The sequence below is a fragment of the Anopheles coustani genome, chromosome 3 (assembly GCF_943734705.1).
Source record: "Anopheles coustani chromosome 3, idAnoCousDA_361_x.2, whole genome shotgun sequence".
Lineage (NCBI taxonomy): Eukaryota > Metazoa > Arthropoda > Insecta > Diptera > Culicidae > Anopheles > Anopheles coustani.
The window spans coordinates 32,725,664-32,737,894 of NC_071288.1; the positions used below are offsets into that span (position 1 = coordinate 32,725,664).

The 12,231-nt window shown below is 42.0% G+C and overlaps 1 protein-coding gene across 4 annotated transcripts; it reads right to left on the reverse strand.

Moving 5' to 3' along the window:
- Positions 1–437: 437 nt before the first annotated feature.
- LOC131260322 (protein krasavietz) lies at positions 438–11,960 on the reverse strand. 4 transcript variants are annotated; one of them, XM_058262023.1, is made up of 12 exons: positions 11,893–11,953; positions 10,125–10,476; positions 9,519–9,624; positions 8,365–8,436; positions 7,561–7,734; positions 7,342–7,442; positions 5,181–5,319; positions 4,784–5,088; positions 3,051–3,158; positions 2,543–2,762; positions 2,323–2,445; positions 438–1,448 (listed from the first exon to the last, which is right to left on the reverse strand). In XM_058262023.1, the coding sequence occupies exons 4-12, from the start codon at positions 8,423–8,425 to the stop codon at positions 1,423–1,425; spliced, it is 1,257 nt and encodes a 418-aa protein (XP_058118006.1). In that variant the 5' UTR covers positions 8,426–8,436; positions 9,519–9,624; positions 10,125–10,476; positions 11,893–11,953; the 3' UTR covers positions 438–1,422. The 4 variants fall into 4 exon arrangements, with proteins under 4 accessions (XP_058118006.1, XP_058118005.1, XP_058118004.1 ...); XM_058262022.1 differs by lacking the exon at positions 9,519–9,624 and having other exon boundaries at positions 10,125–10,166; positions 11,893–11,960; XM_058262021.1 differs by lacking the exon at positions 9,519–9,624.
- Positions 11,961–12,231: the final 271 nt, after the last annotated feature.

The window sequence follows — 12,231 nt, forward strand, 5'->3', positions numbered from 1 at the left end:
CCAGCTCAATCCAGTTGTTGGTTTCAGTTCAACTCTGTATCTGCATAGTCATTTACAGGAAATGTCTTCGGTTCCTAAATATCTCCACTTTGCACTTTGCTAATGCATATTCGGCTGCGGATATTTCTGTTACACTGCGCCCGATTTCTATACAATCTACTGCATAATGCATTTTTAAGCGCACAATCTGACCGCGTGCTTTCTTCTGCATTTTCATTCATGTTGTTTTCAGTATTGGTTTTTTTCTCCCTCGCTTGTTTGTTTTATTTCACCATACAATTTTCGCTGTCGTCCGTGTAACTTTCTTAGTTTTTCGGAGAGCAACAGTTTGGGGTCGAATAATCAACACGAATTAAATTGCATAAAAAACGCGCACAACAGACCGTGTAAGGTGATATGGTTAAAAACTAAATAAAATAAGAACAAAAGAAACGGTCTACGATTTGTGATAATATGTTGGTGTGTTTATATTTTCCATCTTTTTATAGTTTTTCTTTTCAGTTAGTTTCCATTATTTTACTTCAACTTCAAACTTCCGGATTTTCAAACACTCCATATCTAATGGCCGCGGCGGTGTAAGCGGTTCTTATGTTCGCGTGTATATACAAAGATATATTTTTCACAGCTAACACGAGAACCACCACCACCACAATCATTGGAAGGAACAAAAATCTAAACCGTTGTCATTGTTTCCATTATTAAAAAAAGAACACTAGATGTGTCAGAATCAGAAGGTAAGACAACACGCCTTCAGTAGTTTTCCCCTCTCGTGTGTGCGCAGCAGCGCGCGCGCGCGCGCGTGGTTGAATGATCCTCACCCCCTCTCCTACTCTCTTGTTCACCCACACGAGCAACAACCGCAACCGACCTCCTAACCTACTCCCTCCTCCACATCATGCGCATCAAACTATTTCATCCTTCTTCTGGCCAAAGTAGTGTGTGTTGGATCGCTGACTTTCCGCATTCACTTATGTTTTGTCGTCTTCTTCTTCTTCGTCGTCGTCGTCGTCGTCGTCATCGTCGCTGTCGGTTCAATAAATAAGAGAGACTACTATCCATTTCTAGTCGCGCGAAAAAAAAATCAACTGTCCACCGGAGTTTCGAATAACTAAATTCGTAACCCGCTACCGAGGGAGCCCTCGGAGGATGTGGGACCATCCGCGGGACGTAGAATCGTTACGGTGGTTTGGCCGGAGTTCTCGAAAAATAGAGAATATACAACTCCAGGACGTCAGACAGAGGAAGGTGGTCGGCCGGCGGTAGAGGTTGGCAGGCAGGCAGTACATGTTTTTACGTTGTATCTTCGGGGATGTACGTCGTATGCTGATGGGATGATGTATACGATGATGAGGGGGCGCACGCGGCAAGGCAACAAGAAGTTCGACATTGAAAAGTGCTTGCCTGTGTTGAACGACAGCCGTTTTAGTCCTCTTCTTCAGATTCAGTTTCTGTAAAAAGAAATTTAAAAAACACACATACACAATTCACATTAGAGAAGCTAGGCTTGCTTGCTTAGATAGGGAAGTTTTTAAAGCGGGTTACTAGCGGGATAGTTTTTAAATCTGATATTGATCAACATTTACTATATTTGTTACACTACAGTATCTGGGCAATCTAATGATCGAATCGAAGATTAAACCACGAATCTACTGAAGTGTTACCTTCCGGATCGATCTTGCATCCATTTAAAGACGGCTTTCGCACGAAAAGCATCTGAAATACCGTGTTTGCCAAGGATGCGTACTGCTGCGTTGTGCACCATAAAATAAAAGGCTTTCTCATTCGTTGCTGGATATTTAGGAGATTTTTCGGATGATGACAAGCCTTGTCATTAACACGAAATTACCTCAATGATATGTTGGAAGAATGGAGCTGCCGTAGACAAAAAACCAACAAATCGAAACAATTGTTGTTTTTGTTGAATCTTCCATATTGCTGTAGCACATTCAAATTAAAGTCCGCCGGCGAACCCACTGCTGGACTTATTGGGCCAGAAAATCAAGCAGGTTTCTACCATGTGCGTATTATTCATTTTGTTTTTCTCTCTTTTGAAACAACGATTTACTATGCCTATTTTCCAAATGTGACAACTTCTTTAACCACACGGCGACCATAGGGGACTGGGTAAGCAGTAGCGCACACCCATCCGGGAGTCAGATCCGGCGGTGAAACGAATTGTCCGTATCCTTTTTCTCTAGCATACGGCTTACGAACGTACAAATGGCACACCGTCATCATGCCATGCACGCGGTTAAACCTATGCTACCACCATCCATCCTTCCCCATTATATCTCATGCCCCCCCAACCCCCGTCTTTCTTACCTTCTTCGGCGTTCTGCAACCACTCGATGAACTTCCTCATCTGCTCCAGAAAGTGCATCTTGCCCTTGTTCGAATGGCCCTCCTTGTACCACTTCAGGATCGAGTCCTCGGTAACAACTTCGGCTGCAAATGAATTAACAAAAAGTTACGATAAAAATTGATCAAATGGGTCTCCTCCTTCCCTTCCCTCCCATGCAATTCAAACACGATGGAAACTTACTCTTGTAAAACAGCAGCACAATCTTGGAGAATGCCTTCATGAAGTGCATGTTTTCGTAGCAAAACTCTTGCACCTTCAGCAGCAGCGCCATCTCCGACCGGTCGGTGGAGGTGAACGCCTCGAACAGCTGCGTGTAGGTGCGCAGATGCTTCAGTGCCTGCTCCGCAACCAGTTCTTCCTTCTTGTTCCACTCGGCTAGCGACATTACGGTGGACCAAATCTGAATGGATGAACCGCGATGGACGGAATATTAGTTACGTGGTGTTGGTTTGACGAAGCGGATGTGATCGTTGCCGGAGCGTACTGTCACAATTCCAAATGCTCCTTTTCTCTCCGCATTGAAACGAAGAGAAGCTACAGAGAAGGGCATGAACAAGCAGCAAGCACGACGACAAATGACAAGAAAAACATTCCTGACAGTCAGGACAAAAGCTGCGTCGGATAGATTTATCCATGGTGCCACACCAAATAGGAGATGCATTATTATATGTATAAACACAATACTTACGAGACCAATGACTTCATGCTCGGGAATGTTAGATTTCGCCGACATGTCCTTCGTGTCGGCGATAATATCCTTAATTGTCTTGTTATCGTTAATATCATCAATAAGCAGCTGTGTAAGAAAGGAAAAAATGAAACAAAAACATACGCATTAGAATATACACGTTATGCAGCAGCCAAACATTGCGTCCCCACAAAATAAACACGAAATGTCCTAAATCTCGAAGTATCCAAATGACACGAAACAGAAATCATCGAATTCAGTACGATTTAGGATAGCTTTTGTTCTCTTATGCTCTACCAGACATAACGTCAACACCGGAAAGTGTTGGTGGAGGTTTGTGACCAAAAATAAATGTTTGGAACGCATCCCCACTGGCGCTGGAAACTTAACGGCAACGGACATTTACATTTCTATCGGCAAGCTTCGCGCATCTTGCAACGATTCATTTTATCGAACTAGTCTCGCTATTCGAAGAAGCTGTGGCAGATAATATGGCTGGCAGATGGTCCATGGAGGGCTGGAGATTGCCCACCGGATGCCATCCGCTGAAACAAATCTGTCCGTTTTCCTCTGGCACACGATTCCACACCAAAAGGATCAGTATTTTTGAATCCCAATTAGTTCTACTAACTTATGTGCCGTAGATAGCTATAGATACATTTTGCATCCGTAGAAATATGAAGTTGAATCGTCAAGGATCTGAGTTTTAATCCATCAGGCATTGGTAGGTTCCGTTGTTTGTTTTATTGCTATTCTTAAGATCTGTGGCAGATAGTATGGCTGGCAGATGGTCCATGGAAGGCTGGAGATTGCCCACCGGATGCCATCCGCTGAAACAAATCTGTCCGTTTTCCTCTAGCACACGATTCCACACCAAAAGGATCAGTATGTTTAAATCCCAATTGGTTCTACTAACTAATGTGCCGTAGGTATTTATAGATACATTGATCATCCGTAGAATATGAAGTAGAATCGTCCAGTAAGGATCCGAGTTTTAATCCATCAGGCATTGGTAGGTTCCGTTGTTTGTCTTATTCTTAAGATCTGTGGCAGATAGTATGGCTGGCAGATGGTCCATGGAAGGCTGGAGATTGCCCACCGGATGCCATCCGCTGAAACAAATCTGTCCGTTTTCCTCTAGCACACGATTCCACACCAAAAGGATCAGTCTTTTTGATTCCCAATTGGTTCTACTAACTAATGTGCCGTAGATAGTTATAGATACTAATTTGAGTGTCTAATTTGAACCGATTGCTGAACTTATTTTTTATTTTATTTATTTTATGTGACACGACATCCCCGTAGTGGGACAATGCCTCTCTCCTAAGAGAGTTTCGGTGACCGAAAGACTGTATATTATAGATCGGTAGTCAGCCGTTCTGGAGAGTATCAGACTCGAGATTCGATCCCACGATTTGCGCTACCGCTGCGTCATAAATACTTCTAGTGCAATTCGAGTTACACGTTTATACGAAGCGATAATGAAATAATGTGTGTGCTTTTCCGCACAACGGACCGTTACGTTATCATCCGCCGCGTTGCGTCAAAGTACGGAAGGCATGAAAAGGAAGCCCCTCCCATGCCCTCTTTTTATAATTTAGCACACATTCGACGCCTGCTGCTGGAGGATGTGTGTACACGCCAGGACAAGCAGGTTCTAATTAGGTGCAGTTCAGTCACGTATCGGGTTCGAAAATGGACGCTAATCCAAATGTCTGTGTGGAGTTACCTACCTGCGTCAGTTCTCGTTTTGCTTCCTGACTCGCTTGATTCATGTGGAGTTTGAAAATATCGGCCAGGTCCTTCTCGAGGAGCACCGTCTTGAGGTAGTCCTCGTTGCGCTTGTTCACGGGCAGGAATTCCATTAGGCGCGTGTCGAGACCGCCCTTGCGGAGGGTCGCCACCAGAGGCGCATTGCCACCTTTCTCCTGTTTATAGACCGTGAAGACTTCCAGCAGAAACTCTAGCGCTAGCCCGTCCTTCGTGAGGTGTTCATTGTTCAGCACGTGCAGCACTTGTGGCGGAATGGAACCATTAGCTAACGGAGACAAAAAAACGAGTTAAAAATTCAGTATGGGGAGGGAGGAAAAACAAAATATCAGCCAAATAAGCAACGTAATTATAACTCACCCATCCACAGGGCCGTCATACGCGCGAGCTTGATCCTTTCGAGTGGAGTAAAACCCTTGATGAAGATGAGAATTTTCTTCATTTCCTCCTCAAACATTTTCTCGAGATACTTGTATCGACGCATGAGCCGCATGAAGATCTGTAAAAGAACGATACGCGAGCCGGTTAGCTTTATTTCAACAGTATTAAATCATGTACCAGAAAGTAAAGAGATAGAACTGTCGGCATCGCAGAAAGATTTACTTCAATATCCTCCTCGATTTGTGAGGAACATTTCTAAAGCAAATTCAAGCAGGGAAACCAAATACAATATTGCACAAGTATCTACGCCGGATTTGATGTTATAGATTCATTCAACCGGTTCTAGCGAGTGCGTACATTCATTATTTGAAACTATTTTCTCTCTAGTCGATCTACTCATGGTTCTTCATATCTTCCGATGCTGCGAATACACAGCGATCGGTACGTGGTTCGCCATCGTATCAAAAAGATGGGTAATGTCGAACTCGCAGAAAGATTTACTTTAATACCCTCCTCGATTTGGGAGGAGAATTTCTAAAGCAAATTCAAGCAATGAATTCTAGGTACAATATTGCACAAGTATCTACGCCGGTTTGATGAAGTATTTCATGCAAACGGTTCTAGCGAGTGCGTACATCCATGATTTGAAACTATTTTCTCTCTAGTCGATCTGCTCATGGTTCTGGATCGTTTTCATATCTTTCAATACTGCGAATACATACGATCGGTATGTGATTTCTCGCCATCTTAATAGAAAGATGGGTAATGTCGAACTCGCAGAAAGATTTACTTTAATACCCTCCTCGATTTATGAGGAGAATTTCTAAAGCAAATTCAAGCAATGAATTCTAGGTACAATATTGCACAAGTGTCTACACCGGATTTGATGAGGTAGTTCATGCAAACGGTTCTAGCGAGTGCGTACATCCATTATTTGAATCTATTTTCTCTCTAGTCGATCTGCTCATGGTTCTGAATCGTTTCCAAGTCTTTCGATCGGAGCTGCGAATACACAGCGATCGGTATGTGATTTCTCGCCATCTTAATAAAATGATGGGTAATGTCGAACTCACAGAAAGATTGACTTTAATACCCTCCTCGATTTGTGAGGAGAATTTCTGAAGCAAACTTAGGGCATGAATTCTAGGTACAATATTGCACAAGTATCTACGCCGGTTTGATGAGGTAGTACATGCGAACGGTTCTAGCGAGTGCGTACATCCATTATTTGAAACTATTTCCTCTCTAATCGATCTACTCATGGTTCTGAATCGTTTTCATGTCTTCCGATCAAAGCTGCGAATACGCAGCGATCGGTACGTGATTTCTCGCCATCGTATCAAAAAGATGGGTAATGTCGAACTCGCAGAAAGATTTACTTTAATACCCTCCTCGATTTGTGAGGAGAATTTCTAAAGCAAATTCAAGCAATGAATTCTAGATACAATATTGCACAAGTATCTACACCGGTTTGATGAAGTATTTCATGCAAACGGTTCTAGCGAGTGCGTACATCCATGATTTGAAACTATTTTCTCTCTAGTCGATCTACTCATGGTTCTGAATCGTTTTCATGTCTTCCGATCAAAGCTGCGAATGCACAGCGATCGATACGTGGTTTATCGTCATCGTATCAAAAAAGATGGATAATGTCGAACTCGCAGAAAGATTTACTTTAATACCCTCCTCGATTTGTGAGGAGAATTTCTAAAGCAAATTCAAGCAATGAATTCTAGGTACAATACTGCACAAGTGTACACCGGATTTGATGAGGTAGTACATGCAAACGGTTCTAGCGAGTGCGTACATCCATTATTTGAAACTATTTCCTCTCTAGACGATCTACTCATGGTACTGAATCGTTTTCATGTCTTCCGATGCAACGAATAAAATAAACAGCGATCGGTATGTGATTTCTCGCCATCTTAATAGAAAGATGGGTAATGTCGAACCCGCTGAATAATTTACTTTAATACCCTCCTCGACTTGTGAGGAGAATTTCTAAAGCAAATTGAAGTATTGAATTCTAGGTACAATATTGCACAAGTGTCTACACCGGATTTGATGAGGTAGTACATGCAAACGGTTCTAGCGAGTGCGTACATCCATTATTATGAAACTACTTTCTCTCGAGTCGTACCTGCTCATGGTTCCGCATCGATTCCATGTCTTCCGATGCTGCGAATACACAGCGATCGGTACGTGGTTTCTCGCCATCTTGGGAAATAGATCCTCCGGGAACTGCGGAATGTAAGATAGTAAAAAAAAAACAGATAAAACAGTGAGCTTAAGCGTTTGGAAATCGATATCAGTGCGAAGGCGCGCACGTGCAGAAACCACACACGCCATCGATACTTACCAAGTAATCCACCAGCAATTAAGATATCGAATAATACTTCACCGTAGCGACGATAGTCGAGTTTATTACCAGCGCTATCAAGGTACTTGGAAATTTGCTCTAGATCTTCAGCTGCTTCGAGACCTGCAATGACCGCGTCACGGAATCCCGTGGGGTCATTCTTCTCTCTTTCATCTGGAGGGAAGAAAAGGATAAAGAAGAAATTGATAATACGAACCAACAATACATGGTTGTTGAACTACGACCTAAGGAGAGCTGTAGCCAGGCTGCGTGTTACGGCAAATGGTGGATAAAATTCATCTGCATAACATAGCTAAGCCGAAGCCAATATTAATCTCACAGCTTTTATTAATTGAGTACTGAATGATGAGAAATTCATCAAACCTGTACGGGATAACTGTGTATTGTTATTTTATGTGGTAAATTACAATCAATTGGAACAAATTTTGACAAAATCGAGTTGTATATTCGAATCTGTAGCTGCAAGCTGCGTGTTACGGCAAATGGTAAATATGATTCATTTGTGTAACATAGCGAAAGCCGAAGCCAAATTAATCTCACAGTTTTTACTACTTGAGCACAAACTTATGAGAAATTCATCAAATCTGTACGGGATATAACTGTGAACACTAAGTATTCAAGATGATAAATGTTCAAAGTGCATTTGAATTGACATTTGTATTGATTGAAATATTGCAAAAACTACTTCCAGCAATAACTTATAAAAAAAAACAAAAAGGGATGTTATTATCAGCCAAATCGTTAGTTGGCAAATAATTTCATGCACTTTCTTGATAAACTTACCCCTTTTCCTGGTCTTGATGCGTTGACCTGATAGTACTGGTCTTTCGGCTTTCTGACTCATACAACAAATTACTGTAAATGGAAAATGTAAAGTAAAAAAAGATTCATCAATAACGCATGCGACAGCCAGGAGCAACATTGTTTAATTTTAGTAGTATTAATCTTATTATTTACACAAAACAGTAATACAGTGTCTTAAGAAAATAATACTCTAATGTACTCCCTTCTTTCTTTGAAGTTCATGTATGCATTGCCATTAGACATCCTTCTTTATTTTTTCCCCAGTTTTAATTCCTCTGCTATCATAATCTAAATAGATCCAAACTATGCATCCTCCCTGTAATTGTCTCCTACTCCTAGTCAATTTTAGAACTATTATTTTAAATCATTATTATTGAAAAATATTCCTTAAATAATCGATACAATAATACCACAATCTTCAATGAATAAATAAAATCGATTTCATGGAATCGTAAAAATTTCATTTTGAAATTTTATATAATTTGTTAGATAACTAACACACAACAAGAGACAAATAAATATTGAAGATAGAGCTGCTGGCAAGCGCGATTCATACAAACTGCACCAGGGGTTCTCGTTCCCATGACCCAATTTCAACGCAATTCAACCGACCATCATAAGCAGGCCATGAACGAAGGAACATCGCAGATCGTCGTCGTCCTTGGTGGTCTCACGATAGTACCTTTCAAGCGCAAATCGGGACGGGACGCGGCACGAACCGTAGGGAGGGTGACGTGCAAGTACTGCGCGGTACGAAGGCAACCCCCATTGCTTTCCTTCTTCGCAAAAAAAAAAAAAGTTTACCGTCTGATCGATAAATTGAACTCTCTGTCTCCAGAAGAACAAAGAGTAAACCTTTACCCCAACCCACATCGTTCCCAGTCCCGGGCGCAACGGGCGAGATAAGAGGGTAGGACAAAGAGACTTAGCCTTAGAGGGAACAGTTTGTAACAGAAAAAAGAAATAATAAGAAATGTATTTACTATCGCCAACCGTCGGCTCGCTCCCCTCTTCAGGCTGGAGGATGGCAAGCCGATGGGAAGTCAATGCGTAATGAACGCATCAACGACCCGTCAAAAACAAGATAGTGCAGCGCGAATTGATCTCGAAGAACGGAATGATGTGTGTCTTACCGATTTCTGTTTGTTCGACCACGAAAAACAATTTTCAATTTCACTTCCCACCGACGACTGACGTGGCTTTGTTTTACTTGGATTGCTCGTATGTATGATAACTGATCTGAAAAAGCAATATTTATAGAAAGATTGTAGGCACATATGGCATCAGCAGATAAAAGGGAGCGACACACGTCGGAAAAGTGAGGTGTGTGACTAGGGTTTGAAAAACGCAAGCCCAATCTGCTGCTTGCGCGAAGGAAGAACATACGTACTATTTAAACTTAAGACACTGTATTCTAGCGACCTTTCGATCGTAGTATAAAATTGGTTTGTCATTCGGTTGGTAAGGTAAATGAGGGACAAACACTGTTATTTATCCGAAAATAATCCCCAGCAAAAACAATCAAACATGAAGGACAGTCACGGGGAGCTGCTGGCGACTCCTTTAACGCAGTACAACGGGAGCACAAACAGGCGAAAAGATGTTAAGTAAAAAATGGGACGATAAAGATCGGATGCGTGAAGATGAAATGACAACTTAGCGCTTATAATATGTACATGAAATAAATACGTTAGGAAACTAAATAAACATAAAGAGAAAAGAAAGAAAATCAGGCTTACTTATTTACTGGTTTTCCGCAAAAATGAAGACGTCGGTCCGATCTATCCAATCACAAAAGGGAGTGTTGTGGTGTGTATAAAAAAAAACAATATGCAAAAAAACAAAATCAAAACTGGAACTAGCTCGGCTTTCCTCTTCCACACACACGCAAACACACACAACCAACACGGAAACGTATGAAAATACTAAATAGTTTTTCCGGCAAAGAAAGATTGGTTGAGGGGCGGGGCTGGGCTTTTTTGGTTTTTATCAATGAAGATTTTATCACAATTTGTGTCAGCGGTGCGCGGTGGTGATGGTGATGGTGACGGTAGTGTTGTGTAGTGGTGGTGATGAAAATGGAAATGAATACTTGACCGGAAAGAAAAAGAAAATAAAAATAAAGATACACGATAAAAATAATTCCCTTTTCAGTATTATTTTTGCTTTTACTAAATTTAATAGTTTAAAAGTTACCAAAAGTATGCGTCAGACATTAAATATCTCAAGTACATATTTAATCTGGACGCAACACTAGTCAACGCCGGCCGAACCATCAAACCTGGTGTCGTCCCCAGTGCGTCCGCCCTTCCTGCGTTTAACCAGTTCATAACCAGTTCTCGTGACTCCCTCTTTTCAAGTCTTGTATAGTGCTACATTGAAGGCGCATCTTTTATAGCATCACCAACCAACTACTCCACCGTTCATATTCGCTAGCGGCACTTGCCTGAACTAGCCGACGTAATGTCCAAAGCCACACAACCGTTCTCAGTTCATCTAACTGTTTCTTCAATCAATTCAACGAATAGGTGGTGCTCCTCTTGCACACTATACGCTGCCTGAGGAAATGCATGATGGCGGCGATTTACACACCGCTTCTCGAGTGCATAGTTAAATAGCTACACGTGAGCATCATGACCTCACTAAAGGGAACAGATACGTTTGATAGTACATCAAAAAAGAAACCTTCACACGTTGCCAAAAAACTATCCGAAACGGAAGCGTTAGTTTCCCACGATTCACGTTCACATGCTAATCACTTGAGGAAGCAAAGAAGGTAATCAACCCAAACAAAAGCATCAGTGAAAGTATCAAAAACTAGACGAAAACTTCAATCTAAAATTAAGAAAACTTTTGGTATGACATACCGCGAAGATTCCCGATGGCGACGACATTCCTATCAATGCGACACGATTACATCCTACCCCGAGAAAAAGATAGGTTAGGATTACTAGCGCAAAGCGACGACGGGGTACGAAAAATCCCATCATTGCTCCTGAACAAAATGAAATCTTGCTAAACTACAATTACTGGATAAGATGAACGGGATTTCGTTCATTTCCTATGATCGCAGTGCACATGGGAACAAATTAGCGAGGTCTAATGATGATTAAAGGTCGCTTCAATGAAAGAAAAAAAAACCATGCGTGTCAGGGCTGATGGGAGAAACGCCATTTCACGCCTCGGGGGAACTCTTCGCCCGAACGGGAGGAACTTTCGAGTCGAACGGCAATGAAAAAAGCAAAGTTAATCCCCATTTTCTTTGTGTTCGCGTAGAACAGACGGTAAAACGGGATTATTAGTCATTAAAAGTAGCTTCGCAAACGTACCAGACTGGTAAAGGGTTTCACTTGCCAAAAAGCCCGTATAGGGCAAAAAAAAAATGTCACAAAAAACCGCACATTAATCCACAAATTGTTACGTGTGTTAAAGATCCCAAAGAAACACTGCCCCTTCTATCGTTTGATTTTGTGCCAAGCTTGAGCAATACCCTGAGCAATTACTTACAAATTTAAGGTATTTCGCGGAGCACTTTACTGAACACAACGTTTCACCACACGCGCTGCTGACTAATGAACGAGCAAGTACCGCTTTTCTGCCAACATGGCCGAATCGGGATTCGGAAGATTCGAAGATTCGATCCCTAGACGGATTCCAAAGATTCGAATCCCATTTGAGGCCGAAAATATACGGCGCGCGTCCGACGCGTCCGTGTCCCGAATGTTATCTACAATCTGTCAAACTGACATCTTCTAGGTCACTTTCGGCACGCGCTAGCCGACGCGCCTGCCTGGACGCAGAGTTGCTTCGAGCAAGCAACTCTGCGTTCCACGCGCTAGCGCGTCC